Source organism: Aquarana catesbeiana, linkage group LG01 (assembly GCF_042186555.1).
Source record: "Aquarana catesbeiana isolate 2022-GZ linkage group LG01, ASM4218655v1, whole genome shotgun sequence".
In the NCBI taxonomy this organism is placed as follows: Eukaryota; Metazoa; Chordata; class Amphibia; order Anura; family Ranidae; genus Aquarana; species Aquarana catesbeiana.
The window spans coordinates 793515142-793539867 of record NC_133324.1 but is presented as its reverse complement, the minus strand read 5'-3'; the positions used below and the strand labels follow the sequence as shown (position 1 = coordinate 793539867).

Genomic DNA, 24726 nt, shown 5'->3' with positions numbered 1-24726 from the left:
ATCAGTGCCCAGTAGTAACACCTGTCAGTACCTCATCAGTACTGCCCATCACTGCCACCTGTCAGTGCCAATCAGTGCCACCTGTCAGTGTCCATCACAGCCACCTGTCAGTGCCCATCAGTGCTGCATATCAGTTCTGCCTATTGGTGCCCATCAGTGCCGCCTATCAGTGCCCATCAATTCTACATATCAGTGCCTCCTCATCAGTGCCCATCAGTGCCACCTTATCAGTGCCCGTCCGTGAAGGAGAAAACAAAATTTTATAACCGAAACAAAGAAACTTTTTTTTTTTTCAAAGATTTCGGTCTTTTTTAGTTTGTTTAGCAAAGAATAAAAACCCCAGAGGTGATCAAATACCACCAAAAGAAAGCTCTATTTGTGGGAAGAAAATAATAAAAATTTTGTTGGGGTACAGTGTTGCATGACCGCGCAATTATCATTCAAAGTGCGACAGCACTAAAAGCTGAAAATTGTCCTGAGCATGAAGGGGGTGAAAGTGCCCGGTAGTGAGGTGGTTAAAGAGGAAATTACCTGGAAGAAACCAAAAAAAAAAAGACAGCCAGCAGGCAAATTACTAGCTACCAGTATTTACTCGTTTCAACTAAGCTTTCCCCATTAATGACTTACCATTTTTACCATTGGCCTACACTGTGCACTGTCTCTGTGTGGAGGTGGTCATCTTGGTAGAAGCAGGATTCAGCCACCAGCAAGGAAAACAGTGGGCAGCACAGTAGTGGCATTACCAAATCTCACTCCGAATGCCATGAAATTAGTGATCAGAGGCAGTAGTACCTTAAATCTCACACTGAAGATATACAGCTATAAGGCTTTAGGCATACTACCGCCTTAGTACACCTACATACCACTAAGTTAAGGTGACCAGATTTTTAAAATGAAATCTGGGGACATTGTTTAAAATTTTCTTTATTGGCAAATGATAAATTATTTTATAAGCATATTTTCCTAAATGATATATGCAGTGTATGTGGTATGTAATTATGGAATCATTGTATGATATATATGTTATTTCTTACACTTAAGATAGAGAAAAAAACTTGAAGGGTGGGATGAGGCGGCAAAATTCAAATCTAATCCCGGCAGGGGCGGCTCCAGATAATTTTTGTTTGGGGGTGCTATGGTGGTGTTTGAGGTAAAAGTGAGGGTGCTAATGCGGTGCGCTACCTGTGGGCGTGGCCAAAAGTGGTTGTGGCCAGCAAGTTGCCGCGGTCAGAAAGTGGAGGTTTCTTCATGGCGTACTATGGTGATCAGTATGTTCTAGCCTCTATATACCAATAAAAAGTCAAAAAATGCAGCACAACTCTACACTTCCTTTATACAATTCTACAAATAGACTTATAAATGCAATGGTAAAACCTATAAAATAATATCCAATGCAAAACAACCAATGTATTGCAATATAGTAGTGATGGTGTCACCCCTTCTGCAAAAATATTTTGAGAAATTGCAGAGCTTCAATGTGCAAATAATGGTGAAACCCCCTACATACAATAATAATAACAGCGATGCAAATCAAGCAGTGTAATAGAACATAGTAGTGATGGTGTCACCCTCTCTGCAAAAGGTAAGAAATATTGCAGAGCTGCAATGTGCAAATTGTGGTGAAACCCCCTATGTATAATCATAATAATAAAATGTAAAATATGTACATCAATTGTACATTTTATTATGATTATATATAGGGGGTTTTCACCACTATTTGCACATTGCAGCTCTGCAATATTTCTTACCTTTTGCAGAGAGGGTGACACCATCACTACTAGGTTCTATTACACTGCTTGATTTGCATCGCTGTTATTATTATTGTATGTAGGGGGTTTCACCATTATTTGCACATTGAAGCTCTGAAATTTCTCAAACAGAGGGGGTGACACCATCACTACTATATTCATATTGCAATACATTGATTGATTTACACTGCATATTCATCTATAGGTGTTACCATTGCACTTATAAGTCCATTTGTAAATTTTTTTAGATGACGTGTAGGGCAGCGCTGCATTTTTTGCTTTTTATTGATTTGCGTTAGATGAGGGAACCTGCTAACAAGATTCTTTTATTGTTTTTGAGATTTTATTTTCAGTTGCAGTGGTTTTACTTGATTTGCTATGTCCTCTGTATACTGGTAACCACTGGCCCTGCATGTGCAGGGTTCAGGAGGATGCTACGTGCAGGCTTCAGGTGGATGCTACGCGCAGGCTTCAGGTGGATGCTACGCACAGGCTTCAGGTGGATGCTACGCGCAGGCTTCAGGTGGATGCTATGCGCAGGCTTCAGGTGGATGCTACGCGCAGGCTTTAGGGGGATGCTACTTGCAGGGTGCAGGCTTCAGGGGGATGCTATGTGCAGGGTCCAGGGGTCAGGAGGATGCTACGTGCAGGGTGCAGGGCTCAGGAGGATGCTACGTGCAGGGCAAAAATTAAGTGTGCTCTACAGTGCACTGTTGAGTGCGCTGTACAGAGTGCAAGGTTCAGGAGTACATTATGTACAAAGTGCAAGGTTGAGGAGGATGCTACATGCAGTGTGCAGTGCTTAGAAGGATGCTACGTACAGAGTGCAAAGTTCAGGCATGCATTACATACAGAGTGCAAGGTTGAGGAGTGCGTTGTACAGAGTGCAAGGTTCAGGAGTGCATTACGTACATAGTGCAAGATTCAGGAGGATGCTACGTACAGAGTGCAGGACTCAGGAGGATGCTATGTACAGAGTACAGGGTTCTGGCATGCATTACATACAGAGTGCAAGGTTCAGGAGTGTATTGTACAGAGTGCAAGGTTCAGGAATTAGTTAAACTGTAAAAATACCAATTAATTAAACATAGCACACTTCTTTTCTAAAATCCTGATTACCAGCATAAAGGAGCCGAGGCAAGAATGCAGCCTAGTTGGGCATGCAGTAGTGTGAACTGAACATCCATCCAGCACAGCCAGGAATTGGTGGTCAAGCCGGGGGTGCAAGGCCAGAGCCGGTGCAAGAATTTTCCCCCCCAGATTTCAGTTGAGTCCCCCTAAAGCCCTGATAGCAGACATCTAATTTGTGATCTCTGCTGCTTCTCTGCAAAGAAACAGTCTCATCCATCTCCTTATTGGCTAGTTGCTGCTGTTCTGTATGGCAATCCTCTCCCTGTCACAGCAGTGTACTCTGCAGCAAGCAGCAATGAGTATGCCCTGTTCTCACCCGATCACCTGAGCAGACGGCACATCTTCTGGCTTTGGGACCATGGCACTACTGCTCCCCAGACTCTTCACACTCTCCCTGCATAGGCTGCCGACCCACCACTCTCCTTCTCGGTCCTGCCGTCCCTGTTTTACTACTTTTGAGGTGGTTCTGCCCCACTAAACTAGCGGTCCTCTCCACTTTACTGTGCCATGTTTTTAGCTGCTAACTACAAGCCCATATGCCATGGTGGAAGATGGTACTCAATGGTTTATATATTCACAGGAATCTGTAAATTACTAATGTAGCTATTTGGGTGGAGCCCCGTACAGCCTTTTAAAAAAGTGACAGTGGGTGCTGCTGTACACTGCCATGCAAACTGCTAACCTTATCTGCCCTGCTGGCCCTCTGTAGACTAGCCTGCTGATCTCCCATCCTCTGCCCTCTCACAATTTTTACTGCACCCCAACATCAGACAGGCTAGATCTGGCCCTGTGCTTTCCTCCTGCCACCTGCCTGCTATGTGTTGGCCAGTTAGGCAAACTAAAATGTCCATGTTGCGTCCGGTAGGAGAGAGGGTGCAGTGTTAGGGAATGAAAGACTGTTACTTTAAAAATACAAATACCCAACAAGTGGCTGAGGATTTGGATAAAAAAAAAAAATTCAGGAATTAAGGAAAAGAAACCCTTACATACTTAGGTGGATGCGGTATCATTCTGATACTGCATCTGTCCCATGCTGGCTCCACACTGAGAACTGAGTGATCAAACACCGCTGATCACTCAGTTCTCCCCTCCGCTCTGAGCAGAGAGCTGTGACTGTCAGTCACTCTCTGCTCGGCCCCTCCAATGCTCAATGGAGTGCTGGGCTGTGGAGGGGGAGGGAGCTCAGGTTCTTGGTGGAATGCTGAGAGGCGGATCCAGCTGCTGGTCAGGCATCTGGGTGGATCCTGACTTTAATCTTCCTAGAGTCTGTACCAGCTCTGTGATATCAGCCGACAGCGGACTTCAGCCCGCTGTTGGCTGAATCTGGGTCATAGAAGTGCAGAACAAACTGCACTCCTGTGATCCATAGGAGTGGTACAGTCAAATGAGCTTTGACCCTACTTCTTCTTTAGCCCTGGTTCACACTTGTGCGGGCAGGGTAGCCCATTCATTTGAATGGACTGCCATGCCGCATTTTCCTCAAAAAACGCAGTGGCAGGGAAAAACCCATGGTCTTTTTGACCATGTGATTTTCCTGTGGTTTCGGCAAACGCAGCATGGGCTAAGATGTGCGGGGCTGCCATTCAGAATGGCACTCCCCAGACATCTCAGAAGAGCAGCGCAATTTAGAAACAGATGGGATTCCTGCAACCAGCCTGCACAGTGTGACCCAAAGCTTAATAACTTCTGTGAGAGGTGCCATAAATGCAGCGAGGATTTCTTGTAAAGACTGTTCTGGTACATCCTTAGTTAACAGAAAGCAGCTGCTGAGGGGAATGCCAAGGTATGCAACATTGTGTGTGTGTGTGGTGTGTGCGCTCCAGAGATTGTGAGGATTCTGCAGGGGGGAGAAGAGCAGCAGATAGTTGAGATGGAGTTTTGATAGAAGAGTGAGAAAACCTGCTATCTTCACAAGCTGTGTCTCTGCTTGGTGACTGCACAGCTTCCCCTCCTCTCTTGATGATTTGTTATGCCCTGGGTGCAGTGATTGGTGGATACAGCTGGTCTCTGTATATGTGCTGCTCTGTAGGGGGAGGTCAGTAGCTCCCGAGGGAAGGTTGCTGGACAGAGATGTTGATCTCTAATATGGACATCCAAGACACACCCCCAGGTTTTCCCATTTGCGCCCTAAGACTGACTGAGTAGTGAGAGTGAATGGAGCTGTCAAGTCCAACCTCTGATGTCTGGATGTTCAGGGGACAATATGTGGAGCTTCGCCCCCTTTGTCAGACAGCCCGTGCATAGACAAATAGCCGGTGTCTTGCAGAGAAAGTTCCCCCAGCGGATAAGGACAACCCTGAGCTGTGCTTGCGCAGTACGAACGACTACGGAGCCGCTGAAAGTCTCAGAAGTTGAACAGCTGATCATCAGCTCTACACGGTGCCTGCGCACTGAGTCCAGGTTCAAGCCCCACCATCCAAGTGGACATAGAATTAGAATAAAAATATGCCGAGCGAAGCCCTGTTACAGGCGCCATGTACAGCTGACTCACAGGTGTTCAGCTTTGGCTATTTTTGGCGGCTCGCAGTACAGGGGAGTCCTTATCCGCCGGGGGGGAACTTTCTCAGCAGAACACCAGTGTTTATGCATTGGTGGGGGGGAAGAAGGTGGCAGGGGGTGGGACCAATTGTAACTACTGCATGTGTACCCATAGCGGTGTATAATAAACCTGAATTATACACTGCTGTGGGTACATGTACACTAGTTACAATTGGTCCTGCCCCCTGCCACCTTCCTCCCTGCCCACCAATGCATAAACTCCATCTGTTTGTTTATGCAGGGCTGTCTAACAGAGGGGGCGGAGCTCAGTATATCGGCCCCACCCATCCCCGACATCAGTGCTTGGTTTTGACAGCTCCACTCCCTCTGTGTCATTGCGGCCGTACACTCCCGGCTTGCCCACCAATCCAAACCACGCTGGATGGATATTGACATTGCTACATGTCCTGCTAGGGCTAGGCTGTCAGCAATAAGTATAGGCACCCCCCCGAATCCAGGGACAGATGTCGTCTGGGGACAGTGTCCTCAATCCAGGGACTGTCCCCGGAAACCGGGGACATGTGGTCACCCTACACTGAGTGCACTGCTATTTTTCAGAAGAATTATTTAGACAAAAGGCATTCAGGGTACTGTTTAGACACAAATAGCATTTGTAAATGTTTCCTATAAACACAGCAAATCTTTGCTTTTTGAGTTCAGGTCCACTTAAAGTAACAGGGCTTGTTGGGTGTCACATAATCAAGTATGATCAAATTGGAGGCTGATTGTAGTAACATGCCTACTGTACCCCACAGTATCTAGTTAATAGCTTAAAGTGCTATTACAAACCAAACATATACAGCTCCTTCTACTCTACTGAGGGACACATGAATTCTTAAACTGTTGGGGTTATACTGCCATCTACAAGAATAATGGACACTGGCAATACCCATTTGGCCAGCACATAATAACCTTGTCCACAACCATCATGCCTTAGTTGCAAGTGTCCTCAGGAGAGTGGACTTGTTTTGTTTAGGTCGGCTATTCTCTGTTCATTTGGAGAATTTTCATCTACAGTATCATCAGCTGCTGGTAGATTCATGCCAGATATGTTACTGGAAGTCTCTCCAGCCAGCCACCAAGCTGTGGTTTTCCCAGTTACTGGCTCTCTCTGACAGGTCTGATTTTCTGGAAGATTCTCCAGTTATCTACAGCTAGATATGGAAAACCGGAAAAAAACTCCAGGTAGCCAAACATTGTAGAATCCCAGATCACAATCTATGATAGTGTTCTCTCTTCAACAGCACTGCACTTGGCAGTGACTACTCATTTCTGTTTTAGTTCACACAGGGCTCCACTATTCAGGTCAGCCCAGCATGACTAGGTATTCCATAAGGAGTTATTGGACCAGAGCTGAGACAGATTTTCTGTCCCTGTCTCTGCAACTCACTCTTGTGAATTTCTAGCAGGCTTATGCTAGCAGTTATTTCTTTGTGGAAATATTTCTTCTTTACCCTAGGCTTGCTTATGTACTTTGCAGTTGGCCACATGGGGGAGTACTCCTCTTAATTAAACTTATGGAAAATGTTGCAGTTTTACTTTTCACTGCCCTTCCTTCTCGATGACACAGGTGGAAATGTGCACATGTAACTGAGCGCACAAACACAGGTGGGCACACTTGTAGCTATTCTGTGTTGGATTAAAGGAGTCTCCTGTGAAAGTTCGTCATGCAGCCTGGTGCTGCACAGCTACCACACATTCCAGCGCAGCATTTCTGGGCTTTAGGGAGCACAGATGACCCCATGCTATTGCAGACCACAGAGTAATAGACCACAGCCAGTTTGCATAGCTCCCAACTGTCCCTGATTTCGAGGGACTGTCCCTCATTTGTAACAAAGCCTCTGTCTCTCTTTCCTTCTAATTTGTCACTCATTTTGGTCTCATCTATATAGTTGTATATAAAATGCACTTTTTATCTTTCAAAAAGTGTTTCCAGTGCTAAACCTTTCATCTAATTTCTAAATTGTTGCATTTGTAAATTTCGAAAGCCAGTATAAACGAACAGTTGTGGGTTTAAGAAATCATTTTTTTTTGTATAATTCTTCTTTAAGAGGGCGTGACAGGGTGTGTGTTCTATTCCCACATACTTTTACTAATAGGTGTCCCTCATTCCTATCTCAAAAAAGTTGGAAGGTATGAGTTTGTACTTGTGGTGTCTAGTTTTAAAAGCTCCCTCCTCCTTCTCATTGATTGTAAAAGATGCAGTAGAGTTTTGTGTGAAGTGGTTACCAAGAAGCACCATACACTGATGCAGATCTTGACTCTGTTGTTCTCAATACAGTAATTACTCCTGTCATTTGTGAGTGCTCAGTGGAATGCTTCCATTTGTTTCTCCATGGCCGAAATATATTTAGAGAAGACAACGTATTGGCCGGAGCCCCATTACAGGCCTACTGATTGCCTTTGGTAATATAGAACATCTGTGGTTTGCTCAGAACCCCTCTCTTGTCCTCTCTGACCATCTATTACGTCCAAATCAAAGAATTTGTTTTTCTCCTTTATGTGCATTCTATCTCTGGCATTGGTTGTTTTAACTCTGAGCACATAATGAAGTCTGACCTTTCGTCTGTGACTTTATTACAAAATTTGGAAATGCCACATCCTGCTTTAATTGTACCTTGTCAAATTATGGCTGGCAGGTCAAATTGCCTTTATTGAAATCTCTCTATTCTGGTCAATTCCGTGGTTATAGTAAACATGGGCAAATGGCTGTAATTTTTTATTTCGGCTATGTTAGTCTACTAATGGCATCCTGGTATGCTAGTGCATGCTTTTCCTATTAGTACTTATGCATGGGCACCTTGATAAAGTTTGCTGGACTGAAAATTACTTGTAAGAAAAATTTGCTCCCCACGGTTTTTCAGAGATTTGTTTGTGGTTTGTTTGGATTATTTCTAGATACTATTTTTATCTAGGACTCTACTGGTGGCATGAGCACCTATCTTCATCAGCAGTGGAGGCCTTTGGAATAAACTTCTAAGTCTTCCCTCTTTCTGGTGGACTTGGTGGACGGTTAAGAAACAGTCCTTTTCTGTTCTCCACTCCTCAACAACTCCCTCTAAGCCTTTTTCCCAGTCCACCTACAAGATCTGGCACCCAATACATAATAATTCCTTGAACAAGCCTTCCTGGGTTTGAAGGTGTGCCTCTACATCCCAGAGTTGGGGAAAATTGACTCCTTTGTGGACACTTGTGCAACTTGTATTTCCAATGCTAGGGTTTAGCAGGTATAATCCCAAGGCTACAAACTGGAGTTTTCCTGCCTGCACCCTCCTCGTTTTCTCAACCACACAGATTAGCAGATCTGTATGAGCCCTCTCTGGTATTTAGATCAAAGTGTCATAGCCCCAGTTCCTGTGGTAGAATGGTTTCAAAAGTTTTTACTCCAGCTTGATCACCATTCCCATACCCAAAGGAAGCATTCACTCAGCCTTGTCTAAAAGTTCTAAAGTTCTTCATCTGAATTTGGAAATTCTGCATGGAACCAATCATAGCTGTTATTGTCTCTCTTTACCAGAGAGACCTTCTGTCTTCTGTGGACATCAAAGATGCTTATCTGTTGACCCTTACAGTTTTCATAGAATTTTTTCATTTTCAGTAAGGGCTGGATACACTGCCAGAAAGGTGGTGAAATTTCAATAGCATTGTCACCCATTCCCCACAGTGCTACAGCTAACTGCATGGTTTATGTCAGCGCTTTCTAAAATTTGCAGGCATTATCTGCCTATAGGAGGTACTGACATTGCTGGGCCTGTAGGAGGAAGTGATGTGGTGGAGCCCAATACTTCATTACCCTAGCTGCTATGGTGGAGGAACAGAGTCAAAGCAGTCCCATAACCTCTTTATAAAAAGGTTTTATACAGGATTTTTTTTGTTTTGAATGTTATGTCAGTGTAGTGCTTTGCAGGATTTTACTCTGGCATCATTTTGGTAAAGGGCCCTTACACATACATCATTTTAAGGTTATATAATTTAATCATAAGCTTCAGAGACCCCATTTTTGCTTACTATAATAATCTTTGCTATGTGAAATATAAAATACATATTTTTATTGCTATAGACTCTTTTGACATATGACCTGCTAAAGAAGAAATATGTCAGCAGGAAGACTGGTCTTTACATTATTCCATGTCCAAAGCATGAATATAGGATACTCGATGGAGGGCTTCTTCTGGGTCTCTCAGAGAATAGGTAAGTCAGACATTTGTAGAGGTATGGTATAGTGTGGGAGCAGGGAAACATTTGTGTCTCACTCTTGTTCCAATTATGCACATGAAAGTGTGGATCCAACAGTTTGACTCAAGCAGTTGTACAGTTAGTACAGTTGGACATTGGATTAGAGCTAATACAAGTCAGAAATGTAATGAAAAGAGGCCCGGACCCCCCCCCCCATTCTTACCCTCAATCCTTCACCCCCTTTTTTTCTTTTCTTTCTTCTACCTGTACAACCTACTTCTTGGACTGGCTAAGCTCAACTCCTAGAATACATTTTTGCTGGGATGGTTAAGTTGGTCATAGTTTATACTAAATCCCAGATGATGATTCCTTCCCAGGCCTCCCACCTTCCTTTTGCACGTGACTTCTCCTTCTTCTCCTTTAAAGGAGTGCGAAGCTGGACACCCTTTTTTCCCTCCCTTTTTACCCACGCCCCCATGTATTTTCAATGTATCTGGTGTTGTTCTACATGAAGGGGGTAGAGACCTATATTTGCTGTTCTTTAGACTTCACCTTGCCGTTAGTCTATAGATATTTGTATATCTTTGAAAATGTGATACTTGATTTTGTGCTTTTTCACTCTGCACTTTAACTTTGTATTGTCTGGTTGACATGAACCTGTGTGTGATTATGATGTGCAGAAAAATGTTTTTAATAAAAAAAAATAAAAAGAGGCATACATTTCTGCAAAGATATCCCATTTACTGGGTGTTTTAAATAATGAAAATGTTTAATATAACTTGTAAGCTGAATACTAATATCTGCTTTATAGTAGTCTTTTCTTTCACTTATAAGTATTTTTTCATGTTAGTTAAATAATTAAAATGATAAATTAAACTTAAAAATAAAAAAACTGTTGTACAAAGGCTATGCTCATCAGCTCCCACTTGCCACCTCCTCTGTTCCCACTATCCTGAAGCTAAATATGATGCTCTAACTCTTATGTGTAGCTATAGTGTATCCCAAGTGTATCTATAGCCAAAGCATTTTTAGGTTTGGATAGAGTGGTGGAGGATTAGAACCGCTGTCAAGTTTTACTGCAATTTGAGAGATTACTTTACTGGTAAAAAGTTCAAAACTTGAGCAGTAAGGGAAATCTCTCTAACAGAGCCCTAAATAGCAGTAAAACCTGTTAGGGGTTCTAACCTTTCCATGTTCTATCTAAAACTTAAAGTGATACTAAAGTCTCCTTTTTTTTTTTTTTAGTTAAAAAAAACAAACATGTTATACTTGCCTGCTCTGTGCAGTGGTTTTGCACAGAGCAGCCCAGATCCTCCTCTTCTCGGTTCCCTCTTTGGAGCTCCTGGCCCCTCCCTCTTGTTGAGTGCCCCCACAGCAAGCAGCTTACTAAGGGGGCACTCGAGCTGAGCCACAGCTCCCTGTGTCAATTCAGAGTCGCAGTCCTGCCCTGCCCCCTTTCTCTCCTCATTGGCTGAACGACTTTGACAGCAGTAGGTGCCAATGGCGCCACGCTGCTGTCTCAGCCAATGAGGAGGGTGAGTCCCAGACAGCCGAGATTCTCCTGCAACATTGCTGGATCAAGATTGGTGTAGATATTAGATATTTTTATCTGTGGTGGCTGGTGCTCAATTTTTTTGGGGGGGGCAGCAAATAAATGATCGATCGCTTGCAGCCCCGCACTTACCCCATCCAGGTTGCGGCTTCATCGGCTTCCCCCCTGCATCTCCTCCTGAGTCCCAGCAGTCGCTTCTCCTTCCGGCCAATCAGGTCTTAGGACTCCCGGCCAATCAGGTCTTAGGACTCCCCAGCTATTGGGTCTTAAGACTGGAGAATTAGAGGAGGAGAAGCAGGAAGAAATTGGCAAATATTAATTTGCTAATATCACACAACTGGGTGGGCTCGGGGCGCAGTACTCAGCCAATTAGAGCCTCAGGCTCTAATCATGTGTTTCAAATAAAAAAGAACCCCATTGAAATCCATGGGTCTGGCACCCTGCATGGAGATTAGGGGCCGAGCGCATAAATTATCTACCTTTACAACCACTTTAAAGAATAAAATTGGTATAGACACACTTTAATTTTCTAATCATTCTTATATAAAATATATGTAACATCCAATGCAAAAGTGAATGTTTTGGAGGAGTTTACTTGGGTCCTCAACAGCAAACAATGGAACAGTCGAAAACTTACTCCAAGTAATTTCTTATGTTTGCTATTTATGTGCTAAATTGTTTTCTGTACAGATAGTCTTTACAGCAATTTGCACAGCAGCACAGTTCCGCTTTCAATGTTGATTTCACTGGACTTTATTGGATTATGAATCAGCAAAAACTATCTGTATCCAATTAGCAGGGACAGGATTTGGGAAACTGCAGATCTGGAACATATTTGAGTGATCTTCCTGACTGTGCAATGTGGCAGAGGTGTGTAAACTGGAAGACTATCTGTAGGGAATTACAAATCCCTTGGTAGGTAAAATAATAAAGATGTAGGTAAATTAGTGGTGCATTTAGCTATTTGCCTGGACTCCCACATAGGTAACAGAAATATTACCTGACATGTATGATAAGGTCACACAGTGAATATCAATCTTCAACTACTTCTGCAGAGATCATTTTGTCATCTGGAATATGGATACGGGTTTTATAAAGGATCGGCTAAGGCCTCAGTTTAAGGACAAGCACTTGGCAATGGATCTATTGACTGAACGTGATGTATACAAAGGGGACACCAACAAGGAACTACTGCAGCAGAAGAACCTTGTAAAAGAGACAGGTATAAAGTCCTTATAAAGGGACATGTCTACACTTACAAATGCATAGCTCCCAACTGTCCCTGATTTTGAGGGACTGTCCCTGATTTGGAGTCCCTCTGTCCCTCATTCCTCCTCATTTGTCCCTCATGTTGGTCTGATCTATATAAATGTATATAAGAAAGCACTTTTTATCTATCAAAAAGTGTTTTCCAGAGCTAAACCTTTCATCTGATTTCTAAAATGCTGTATTTGTAAATTCCAAAAGCCAATATAAAGGAATAGTAGTGGTAAAAAAAACACTTGTGGGTTTCACCAATCTTTTATTTTTTTGTACAATTCTCCTTTAAGGGGGTGTGGCAAGGGGTGTGTCCTATGCCTACATACTTTTGCTGATAGGTGTCCCTCATTCCCATCTCAAAAAGTTGGGAGGTATGCAAATATCAGTATGTATAAGAAAATAAACAGTGACAGGCAGCCTTAAAATCAGTAAAAAAAATGTTTTGATAAGAGCAATATCTGCAATAATTGTGTACAGCAATTGGCAAAACACTCAGTCTACCTTCTTTCTCCAGATTTTTGAAATTATCGGTAGGGAGGGTTAGAATTGAAACTCAAAAACAAAAAGTTCATGAAAACCTTAAAATGTTAAGCTACATTTATGCTGGTACACACGGGCGGACTTTTCGGCATCAAAGGTCCGGCGGTCTTTCCGACGGACTTCCGACGGACTTTTGAACGAACAGACTTGCCTACACACGATCACACCAAAGTCCGACAGATACGTACTTGATGACGTACGACCGGACTAAAATAAGGAAGTTGATAGCCAGTAGCCAATAGCTGCCCTAGCGTCGGTTTTCGTCCATCGGACTAGCATACAGACGAGCGGATTTTTCGACCGGACTCGAGTCCGTCAGAAAGATTTGAAACATGTTCCAAACCTAAAGTCCGTCTGATTTTCGACCGAAAAAGTCCGCTGCAGGTCCGATGAAGCCCACACACGGTCGGATTGTCCGGCATTAGACCTGTTGGCTGCTGTACCATGGTGCGTTGCATTTTGGTGTCCTTCATTTGACACCCAATGCACCTTGCAAACACATCTTAATGCAACATCTGTGCATTGTGGTGCAGTGCATTGAAAAGAAGTGCAGGTCTGTTTTTCCATTTGAAATGAATGAGCTGCCTTAGCCTTCTTTTACATTTGCGGAAAACTTACTGCCCGTGGTGAATTGCTTTTCAGTAGGAGGTATAGCTGCATCTGACAAGCGTTCAGAAGGTGCTATTACAGCCTCCTTAATGGCTGTTATTTGTTTTTTACTTTTTTGTTTTTTAATTACAGAATGGAAATTTTACATTGCTGGACAGCACTGCAACTGCGAGCCAAGTGTTTGGCTTGCGGTTGTGGTGCAGCCCCATTAAACTCAATGGTCAAGTTTGACAGGCGGTGCCGTCTGTTGTCAAACTCTGTATCTCAAGTTAAAGAGGCCATGGCTCATGAAACATCACAACCATTTCATGTGTACAGCCCTATCCAGCTGTGTAGTGTTACAGTTTAGGCAACCGGGGGGGGGGGGGGGCTCAGCTGCCTGTTTTTTACCACCCCCCAAGCTGCCTGTGTAAATAAATAAATGTAATGTGCTTAGGTTAATGGAATGGAATAAATAGTGTAACCGTGGCCTAAATGTAATTTCAAAAGTAACTTTCAGTCTTTTTAAACCTGCAGCTTTTATTTAAAAAATAGTTGGTGATCTTGTCATAAAAATCCTTGATTAAACACTTCCTGTTATGAGGTGAAAACCAGCTCTGCTCCTGTGGCCCAAAAGACTACAAGCCACGCTTTGAGTAGGCATGGTCCTCCATTAACACTATCAGGATGATGGTCCCGAGCAATGACATGCAGCCTAAGCTGAAACAAGGGCATGTAGACAGGAAGTGGCTGAAAGAGGCTGGAGAAGATTAGCAATACTGATGTTGATATCTTGTCATCCAATCAGGGCTGTCTCTGGAGTATGTGTTTTTGTGTACATGTGCGTGCATGTCACCTTCGTAGGAAAATGCTTCCATCTAACATTTTTAAAGAATCAAAACTGTATAGCCAGCATAAGTTACTATTATGTATTTGTAAGTCACTTCTGCAACCAGAAGTTTCTACAGCTTTCATGTGTTTGCAACACTTTTGTGTCGAAACCTTACAGGGCATTTTGTGCTTTTCAGTCCTTCTGACACCATGGGAAAGACGCAATGAGACCAAAACTGCAAAGAAACGCAGAAGGGAAAGAGAGGTGAAGAAGGAAATAGAAAAAATGCAGCAGCTGGCAAATGAGAAGAATAATGCAATTGATCAGTACCTGCTTAGTGACAATGAAAAGGTAACTGTATACCAGAAACCCCATATCAGGATTTATATAAAATAAAGAAAATATGTGATAAAAGCATCAGATTTGGCTATTTTTTGTAAAAAAAAAAATAATAATAATGCAGCATCCTGCAATGGCTTTTTGAATATATAAAGGGAACCTTTCAGGATAGCAATATGAAAACAACCATTTGTTTATCCCTTCATCAATATGTTGTTCATCCCTTGCGATAGCAATAAAAGAGATAAAAAGAAAAAAATTAAAGATACAATGTAAAACTTTTTTTCTTAACCACTTGCCTCAAATCACATACCTAGTAATTGGACTTCAAGTGGTTGTACCTGGATAATGCCTGCAGCTGCAAGCATCACTCCCGTACCGTTTCTTTAGAGCTGACGGTTGGCTCTCTTGTAATGGCAACCGATACGGCTGACCAGCCACTCGATTGTTATTACAAACAGTGGGAGGGGATGCCACCCCCTTCTGCCGCCTTCCGCAGCTAGCTCAGGCTCTCCCGTCCCACTAGGAGACCTTTCCCAAAGAAAGCCAGGATCGGCTTTGATCAGGTCTCCGCTATTGTAACCTGGAAGCGATGACATGACATTACTTCCAGTTTACCGGCATCTTAACGCTGTCATTTTTTGAAAGTCGAAAGTCAAAAATGCCGATCTTGGCGTTTTGAATGCTTTCAAGTGTAAAGGAGGGATTTGGGGTCTTATGGACTCCAGATCTCTCCATTAAGAGTACCTGTCACATGCTTATTGCTGTCACAAGGATGTCTACATTCCTTGTGATAGCAATATAAGTGATAAAAATAATTAAAGGCAACAGTGTAAAGATAAAATAAATGAATAGTTGAAAAAAAAAATTTAAGTGCCCCGCTCCCCTGTGCTAGCAACGCGTGCGTCAGTCCCGCAGGCATGCAAACGGCGAACATCCCACATATGTGAGGTATCACCATAAACGTTTGAGCATAGGTAGTAATTCTAGCACTAGACCTCCTCTGTACATCTAAAGTGGTAACCCGTAAAGGCTTTTAAAGCGTCAAAAATAAATAACATTTTTAAAAGTGTATTTTTCCCCCAAAATTGCATTTGAAAAGCTGCTGCGCAAATACCGTGTGACATAAAGAATTGCAAAATCAATTTATTCTCTAGGGCCTCTGCTTTAGAAAAATATATAATGGTTGGGGGTTCCAACTATTTTTCTAGCAAAAAAAAAAACTCTGATTTTTATGTAAATAAGAAATGCCAGAAAATGCCTGCTCTTCGTGTGGTAAATAAAATCAATAAAAAAATTAAATTTTAAAGAATTTTAAACCGCTCCTCTGTCCTCATGCGCAATTGCAAACACGCACGTTGGTCCCGCATGCTTTTTTAAGCAACAGCAGACCTACATTTTGTTTCAAGACAGGGTCAGGGGTGGGGTCGAGGGCGGGGTTGAAGGGGGGGGGCCCCGTCAGGTAGGCTGTATGGGGCTCCATGATTATTAACAGCGACCTTGATCACACAGTAAATAGAGATCATTTTGTTTTTTAACATTACAAAAATCTGATAATGGAAGATGTTTTGTTCAGTGTTTGGTTAGGAAAATAAACAGTTACTCTGCAGTCCCTCTGAATGTTGTCTTGTTTTTCCAGGTGATCGTATGTTCATACTATGCACATCACCTTTGTGTGTTCAGTTTGGACACGATGAGCCACCTGCACACACTAGAAGACAAGACATCAATGCTGTTCTTGCACAATGCTGCACTGACATACAGTGGCAGCTACCTGGCCCTATCCAACTACTGTGATGCTGAAAAAAATAGTTATGTAACGCTCTGGGACCTTCACAACGGACTGGTAATATATTAATTGTTATATATTTGACTTTAATAGGTTTTATTTCTACATAAACCTGAACTTCAGGCAGACAGCTTAAAGGTGACGTTCGGGTATGGTACTTTTTTGCATAGTTACACTGGTCAAGGTTGGACCAATGTAAGTATGTTCATTATGTTCTATATCTGTGGGATTCCCCTGGAAGCTGGAAATCACTGTAGTAGGTACCACTACTACAATGATCTCCACTAGGTCCTGACCACTAGGTCTCTAGGTCCTGGGCTGGGTGGCTGCCCTGCTGCACTGTGAACAGAGGTCACTTGCTTGGCACAGGTGCCATTCAGAGAACACTTTGCGTATTCTTAATGAATGCAAAGCATTCTGTGATTGGACGAGGTGTAGAATCAGGGTGGTGACATCACAATCAGAGAACACTTTGCAGACATTGAGAAAATACAAAAAGTGTTCCCTGAATGGTGCCCCTGCCAAGCAAGCTCACAATGCAGCAGGGCAGCCGCTTGGCACAGGACCCAAAAATTTGTGGAGATCATGGCAGTGGTGGGATCCCACAGGTATGGAACATACATACAGTGGGGATGGAAAGTATTTGGACCCCCTTAAATTTTTCACTCTTTGTTATATTGCAGCCATTTGCTAAAATCATTGTTGACATTTTTGCAGATTTATTAAAAAAGAGAAACTGAAATATCACATGGTCCTAAGTATTCAGACCCTTTGCTCAGTATTAAGTAGAAGCATCCTTTTGATCTAATACAGTCATGAGTCTTTTTGGGAAAGATGCAACAAGTTTTTCACACCTGGATTTGGGGATCCTCTGCCATTCCTCCTTGCAGATCCTCTCCAGTTCTGTCAGGCTGGATGGTAAACGTTGGTGGAAAGCCATTTTTAGGTCTCTCCAGAGATACTCAATTGGGTTTAAGTCGGGGCTCTGGCTGGGCCATTCAAGAACAGTCACGGAGTTGTTGTGAAGCCACTCCTTCATTATTTTAGCTGTGTGCTTAGGGTCATTGTCTTGTTGGAAGGTAAACCTTCGGCCCAGTCTGAGGTCCTGAGCACTCTGGAGAAGGTTTTCGTCCAGGATATCCCTGTACTTGGCCGCATTCATCTTTCCCTCAATTGCAACCAGTCGCCTTGTCCCTGCAGCTGAAAAACACCCCCACAGCATGATGCTGCCACCACCATGCTTCACTGTTGGGACTGTATTGGACTGGTGATGAGCAGTGATTGTTTTTCTCCACACATACCGCTTAGAATTAAGGCCAAAAAGTTCTATCTTGGTCTCATCAGACCAAAGAATCATATTTCTCACCATCTTGGAGTCCTTCAGGTGTTTTTTAGCAAACTCCATGCGGGCTTTCATGTGTCTTGCACTGAGGAGAGGCTTCCGTCAGGCCACTCTACCATAAAGCCCCGACTGGTGGAGGGCTGCAATGATGGTTGATTTTCTATAACTTTCTCCCATCTCCCGACTGCATCTCTGGAGCTCAGCCACAGTGATCTTTGGGTTCTTCTTTACCTCTCTCACCAAGGCTCTTCTCCCCCGATAGCTCAGTTTGGCCGGACGGCCAGCTCTAGGAAGGGTTCTGGCCGTCCCATACGTCTTCCATTTAAGGATTATGGAGGCCACTGTGCTCTTAGGAACCTTAAGTGCAGCAGAAATTTTTTTTGTAACCTTGGCCTGATCTGTGCCTTGCCACAATTCTGTCTCTGAGCTCTTCAGGCAGTTCCTTTGACCTCATGATTCTCATTTGCTCTGACATGCACTGTGATCTGTAAGGTCTTATATAGACAGGTGTGTGGCTTTCCTAATCAAGTCCAATCAGTATAATCAAACACAGCTGAACTCAAATGAAGGTGTAGAACCATCTCAAGGATGATCAGAAGAAATGGACAGCACCTGAGTAAATATATGAGTGTCACAGCAAAGGGTCTGAATACTTAGGATCATGTGATATTTCAGTTTTTCTTTTTTAATAAATCTGCAAAATTGTCAACAATTCTGTGTTTTTCTGTCAATATGGGGTGCTGTGTGTACATTAATGAGGAAATAAATGAACTTAAATGATTTTAGCAAATGGCTGCAATATAAAAAAGAGTAAAAAATGTAAGGGGGTCTGAATACTTTCCGTCCCCACTGTACTTACATTAGTCCAAGCTGGACCAGTGTAAGAATGTGAAAAAATTGCCAAACCTAAACCTCAGCTTTTATATACAGTTGAATTTTATACACATAAAAAAATTGTATTTCTGTCCATCCAGTCCTAAGATTTCTGCAGCCCTACCAGACAGCAGAGCAAGGTTAGTGGTCTAAATTTCCTCTACTGCAAACAATTCAGCAATACTAAGCAATTCAGCCCGGTCACCTCCATGCCCCCAGCTTGTGATTGGACAGTGAAGCAGCAACAACAGTGCAGTGATCAGTCGGCCCGTGGTTCATTTTTCTCCTGATGGAATGTTCCTTTACCCTAGGGATGCCCATCGTCCTCTGACTAAGTGCTATTGTTTGTCTATTTTTCAGTATGTTTACCATCATGTCTCACTGGGGGTTATTTACGAAAGGAAAATCCACTTTGCACTACAAGTGCAAACTACAAGTGAAAAGTGCACTTGAAATTGCACTGAAAGTGCACTTGGAAGTGCAGTCGCTGTAGAACCGAGGGGGACATGCAAGGAAAATAAAAAACAGCATTTTAGCTTCCACATGATTGGATGATAAAATCAGCAGAGCTTCCCCTCATTTCAGATCTACCCCTCAGATCTACAGCGACTGCAATTTCAAGTGCACTTTGCACTTGTAGTTTGCACTTGTAGCGGAAAGTGGATTTGCCTTTCGTAAATAACCCCCACAGTATATAGTTTTCTTAAGGAAATAGTTTTTTTCTGAATCTGCTGCAAAGTTTCTTATGTGGAGATCCTACTAGGAACAGCACTTCCTGATTCAGACTGACAACACTAAGCCACTGGCTTGCAAATAGTAGCAGTGTTGTCAGCCTGCCTTGGGCACTCCCTCAATTTGCTTTTGGGCTGCCAACATCTGGATTGTGCATGCCTCCTACCATCTCGATAGACAAGCCAATGGCCAACTGAAGAGCAAACAACATTTTTAAATAGAGAGACAAACAATGGTAGCCTAAATAATTCTCTTGTGACAGGTGACTTGGTTTCATTAAGATGTGGCCTAATTTTAAAAATGTAATCATTTGCTTGTTTTAAAAGCTACCTTGCCTATATGTAGGGGATGAGATTGCAGCTCTCTGAAAATGCAGTTTGTACTAAAGAACGAGGCTGAGCAGGACAGCCAGCAAACTAGCATTTTTAGAAGGTCAGTAAAAGCAGCCTCTGTCAGGAAAACTTTAGACCATTCAGATAATGAATCATTGATTGCAAAGGATCTGGTTAACATACCAGCATGTCTTTGCAGTGTGGTAGGAAACCACACAGGCACAGGGACAACATACAAACTCCATGCAGGTCATGCTGTGGTGGGGATTCAAACCAGAGGCCCTAGTGCTGCTAGTCGGTAGCACTAACCACTTAGCCACTGTGCTGCTCTTAGGCTTTCTTTCTTCTATTTTCTAATTAAATGGCACCCTCACACATCTGCTAAAGAGCAGCGCGTTTCTCTTACGATTGTGCGCATGTTCCAATGAACAATAACGCCAACCTAGCATGACACTCCCTCCCCTCCCCAGACTGATAATGCTGCTATCCAAAGGTGTCTCTGTTGCTCATTCATCCAGCGTGGGGGCACTCTAATACAGGAAGTGTAATGCTGGCCAGAGCACCAGGTGAAAACAGAGGGGAAAAAAGCTTAAAAAAAGAAAAACTACCACATCTAAAGCTGCAATATATTACATTTTTTGGTTTGGGTTTAATACTGCTTTAATTTACACATTTTCTGAGGAAGCGTGTTTGCATAAATTCTTCTTTATGACATTTTTCTTTAATTTTTTTAGGTCAAAAAACGACTGAAAAATGAGCCAAATATCTGTTGCATGGCCATTACTGACACAGCTGACAGAATTGTTTTTGGGGTTACCTCAGGAAACAAGTAAGGACTTCCCTATACCTCTACTGTAAACCTAAATGCATAGCTCCCAACTGTCCCTGATTTCGAGGGACTGTCCCTAATTTGGAACAATGTTCCTCTGTCTCTGTTTCCTCATCACTTATCCCTCATTTTGTTCTGATCTACAGTATCTCACAAAAGTGAGTACACCCCTCACATTTTTGTAAATATTTTATTATATCTTTTTATGTGACAACACTGAACAAATTACACTTTGCTACAATGTAAAGTAGTGAGTGTACAGCTTGTATAACAGTGTAAATTTGCTGTACCCTCAAAATAACTCAACACACAGCCATTAATGTCTAAACAGCTGGCAACAAAAGTGAGTACACCCTCAAATGAAACTGTCCAAATTGGACCCAAAGTGTCAATATTTTATGTGGCCACCATTATTTTCCAGCACTGCCTTAACACTCTTGGGCATGGAGTTCACCAGAGCTTTCACAGGTTGCCACTGGAGTCCTCTTCCACTCCTCCATGATGACATCACGGAGCTGGTGGATGTTAAAGACCTTGCGCTCCTCCACCTTCCATTTGAGGATGCCCCACAGATGCTCAATAGGGATTAGGTCTGGAGACATGGAGACATGCTTGGCCAGTCCATCACCTTTACCCTCAGCTTCTTTAGCAAGGCAGTGGTCGTCTTGGAGGAGTTTTGAGGGTCGTTATGTTGGAATACTGCCCTGCGGCCCAGTCTCTGAAGGGAGGGGATCATGCTCTGCTTCAGTATGTCACAGTACATGTTGGCAATCATTGTTCACTCAATGAACTGTAGCTCCCCAGTGCTGGCAGCACTCAGCCCCAGACCATGACACTCCCACCACCATGCTTGACAGTAGGCAAGACACACTTGCCTTTGTACTCCTCACCTGGTAGCCGCCACACACGTTGACACCATCTGAACCAAATAAGTTTATCTTGGTCTCATCAGACCACAGGACATGGTTCGAGTAATCCATGTCCTTAGTCTGCTTGTCTTCAGCAGACTGTTTGTGGGCTTTCTAGTGCATCATCTTTAGAAGAGGCTTCCTTCTGAGACGACAGCCATGCAGACCAATTTGATGCAGTGTGTTCAGTATGGACTGAGCACTGACAGTCTGACCCCCCCACCACTTCAAATTCTACAGCAATGCTGGCAGCACTCATAATTCTATTTCCCAAAGACAAACTCTGAATATGACGCTGAGCACGTGCACTCAACTTTTTTGGTCGACCATGGCGAGGCCTGTTCTAAATGGAATCTGTCCTAAGTTAAACCATTGTATGGTCTTGGCCATCGTGCTGCATCTCAGTTTCAGGGTATTTGCAATCTTTTTATAGCCTAGGCCAGTGATGGAGAACCTTGGCAACCCAGATGTTTTGGAACTACATTTGCCATGATGCTCAACTACACTGCAGAGTGCATGAGCATCATGGGAAATGTAGTTCCAAAACATCTGGGGTACCAAGGTTCGCCATCACTGGCCTAGGCCACCTTTATGTAGAGCAGCAATTATTTCTTATCGTTCATCACGGGACACAGAGCCATAGTAGTTACTATATGGGTTATAGGCACCTTTAAGTGATGGACACTGGCACAGGAAGTCCACTCCCTATATAACCCCTCCCACTACCGGTAGTACCTCAGTTTTTTCAGCAGTGTCTAAGGTGTTGGTCACGGGGATGTGCTGTGCTGAGCTCCACTGGAGCAATCCTTGCTGGGGCCAGCTATGCAGCTGGATCCATTCAAAGTGTCTTTTCAGGCCGAATTGAATGGTACCCGGACCTCGTGGAGGAAGAAACAAGGTTTTTGCCTGTAACGCTTCTCTTTTTAGAGAGCTGGACCCCGGGATCCAGCGCTTTGGTTATTTCAGCCATAAAGTTTTTTCTGGCGGGGTGTTTTACAGGTACAGGAGTGTGGGTTCCCCGAGGGTCCCCGGTTCCTGAAGGTTTTGTAACGGAGCCCACTGTGAGAGGTGAAGATTGGGTCTGTTGGTTTTTACCACAGAAAACCCTGCGGCGGGAAAGGTAAGTGGAGGTTTCTAAGGAATATTTAAATTTTCTGATGATATGTCTCCTTTAAGAAAGTAAATGTTAACATGCCTAAGAGTCACCACTGGGGGCTGTATAGAGCACGTACCTTGTCATGCTTTCCTCAAACATCACGCTTGTCACAGAAGCAGCAGGTTTCCCTCCAGCAAACAGCTCAGACCTCCGGTAAGATGGGGATTTTCTTCCACGAAACACCCCCACCTGGACAAAGCTCTCGCCCTCTTCCTGCAAGGCTCCATTTTTTTCACCGCCCCTGCACGGCGGCTTGTTACAGGTCTCCTCCTCACCCCCCCCCCACACTCACACACATACACAGGCTGATCCCATCGGAAAACCCTGTTTTTGAAAAGAGAGGGGGGGCCGCGATGTGATGGAAGGGGCGGGGCTTAGCACACCATTGGCGTCCTCCAACACTCCATTTTTTGCTGGCTGCAGATGTCGGAGGGACACAATAGCAAAAAGGGGAATATAAGAGGTTGGTGACACAGGCATTCCCTGACACTTTTTCTAAAAGCATCAGGCTGAGCATTAATAGCAGCGGCAGAAGTGTTATTCTGATTCTGAAGAAGTGTGGGTTGTCAGGTTCAGTGATGTCTACTCTGGTTAATGCAAGGAACCCAGCCTCCAGAGTGATATATTATAGAGTCTGGAAGGCATATGTCTCCTGGTGTGAATCCAGCGGTTGACACCCCAGGAAGTATGCCATAAGTAGAATTCTTGAAAGTCTACAGATGGGAATAGAAATAAAACTGGTCTTGAGTATTATCAAGGGCCAGGTTTCGGTCTTATCGGTATTATTTCAGGGACCACTTGCTTCACACTCTTTGGTTCGTAGCTTTACTCAGGGGGTAACGCGGCTTAATCCTCCGGTTAGGTCACCCCTGAACCCTTGGGACTTGAATTTAGTCCTGTCGGCATTACAGAAACAGCCTTTTGAGCCGATACGACATATTCCCTTTTTGACAAGGAAACTAGTTTTTCTGGTAGCCATATCTTCTGCAAGAAGGGTATCAGAGTTGGCTGCTCTTTCTTGTAAAGAGCCATATTTAATTATTCACAAGGATAAGGTTGTATTGCATCCTCATCCTAATTTTCTACCAAAGGTAGTGTCAGGTTTTCATTTAAACCAGGATATGGTTCTGCCTTCATTTTTCCCAGAACCCCATTCTGCGGAAATAAAGTCACTACATTCTCTTGATGTGGTGAGAGCAGTCAAAATCTATTTGAAGGTGACTGCTCAAAATGGATGTTTTGTTTGTGTTGCCTGAAGGTCCTAAAAGAGGACAGGCAGCATCGAAATCTACTATCTCTAAATGGATTCGACAAGTGATTGTTCAAGCTTAGGCCCCTTTCACATTGGGGCGGTAGGGGGCGTCGGCGGTAAAACAGCGCTATTTGTGAAAGGGGCCTAATGGTTTAAAGAGGAAAGTTCCACCTTTTCATATTAAAGCGCGCTCCACCAGGGCTGTTAGGACTTCCTGGGCAGTGCATCACCAAGCCTCCATGGCTCAAATCTGTAAGGTCGCAACTTGGTCTTCAGTCCATACAGTTACCAGATTCTATCAAGTAGATGTAAAAGGTCATGAGAATATCGCCTTTGGGCACAGTGTGCTGCAGGCAGCAGTATAAGACCTCTGGTCTCATGATGCCCTATTTTTGTTGTGTCTCCCTCCCTTCAGTTGGCCCACATAATAACTATTATGGCTCTGTGTCCCGTGATGTACCATAAAAAAATAGGATTTTTATAACAGCTTACCTGTAAAATCCTTTCATTTGAAGTACATCACGGGACACAGAGGTCCCTCCCTTTCTGGTATACACGTGTATTGCTTTCCTACAAAAACTGAGGTACTCCCAGTAGTGGGAGGGGTTATATAGGGAGTGGACTTCCTGTCTTAGGCCCCTTTCACACTGGGGCCGTGGGGGCGTCGGCGGTACAACAGCGCTATTTTTAGCGCTGCTGTACCGTCGTTCTTGCAGCGGTATTCGGCCGCTAGCGGGGCGGTTTTAACCCCCGCTGGCGGCCGAAAAAGGGTTAAAATCCCTCGTACAGCGCGGCTATAGCCGCGGTAT

At 43.6% G+C, this 24726-nt stretch overlaps 1 protein-coding gene across 2 annotated transcripts in view; it reads left to right on the top strand.

Annotated features, from left to right (window-relative positions):
* Positions 1-24726, top strand: part of LOC141113726 (uncharacterized) — a 183445-nt gene that overhangs the window by 142976 nt on the left and 15743 nt on the right. For both annotated transcript variants that reach the window (XM_073607010.1, XM_073607019.1), the window contains 5 exons: positions 9478-9608; positions 12201-12367; positions 14562-14716; positions 16344-16550; positions 20507-20601. In XM_073607010.1, coding sequence (XP_073463111.1) covers positions 9478-9608; positions 12201-12367; positions 14562-14716; positions 16344-16550; positions 20507-20601 — 755 coding nt within the window. The remainder of the gene's footprint in view (positions 1-9477; positions 9609-12200; positions 12368-14561; positions 14717-16343; positions 16551-20506; positions 20602-24726) is intronic.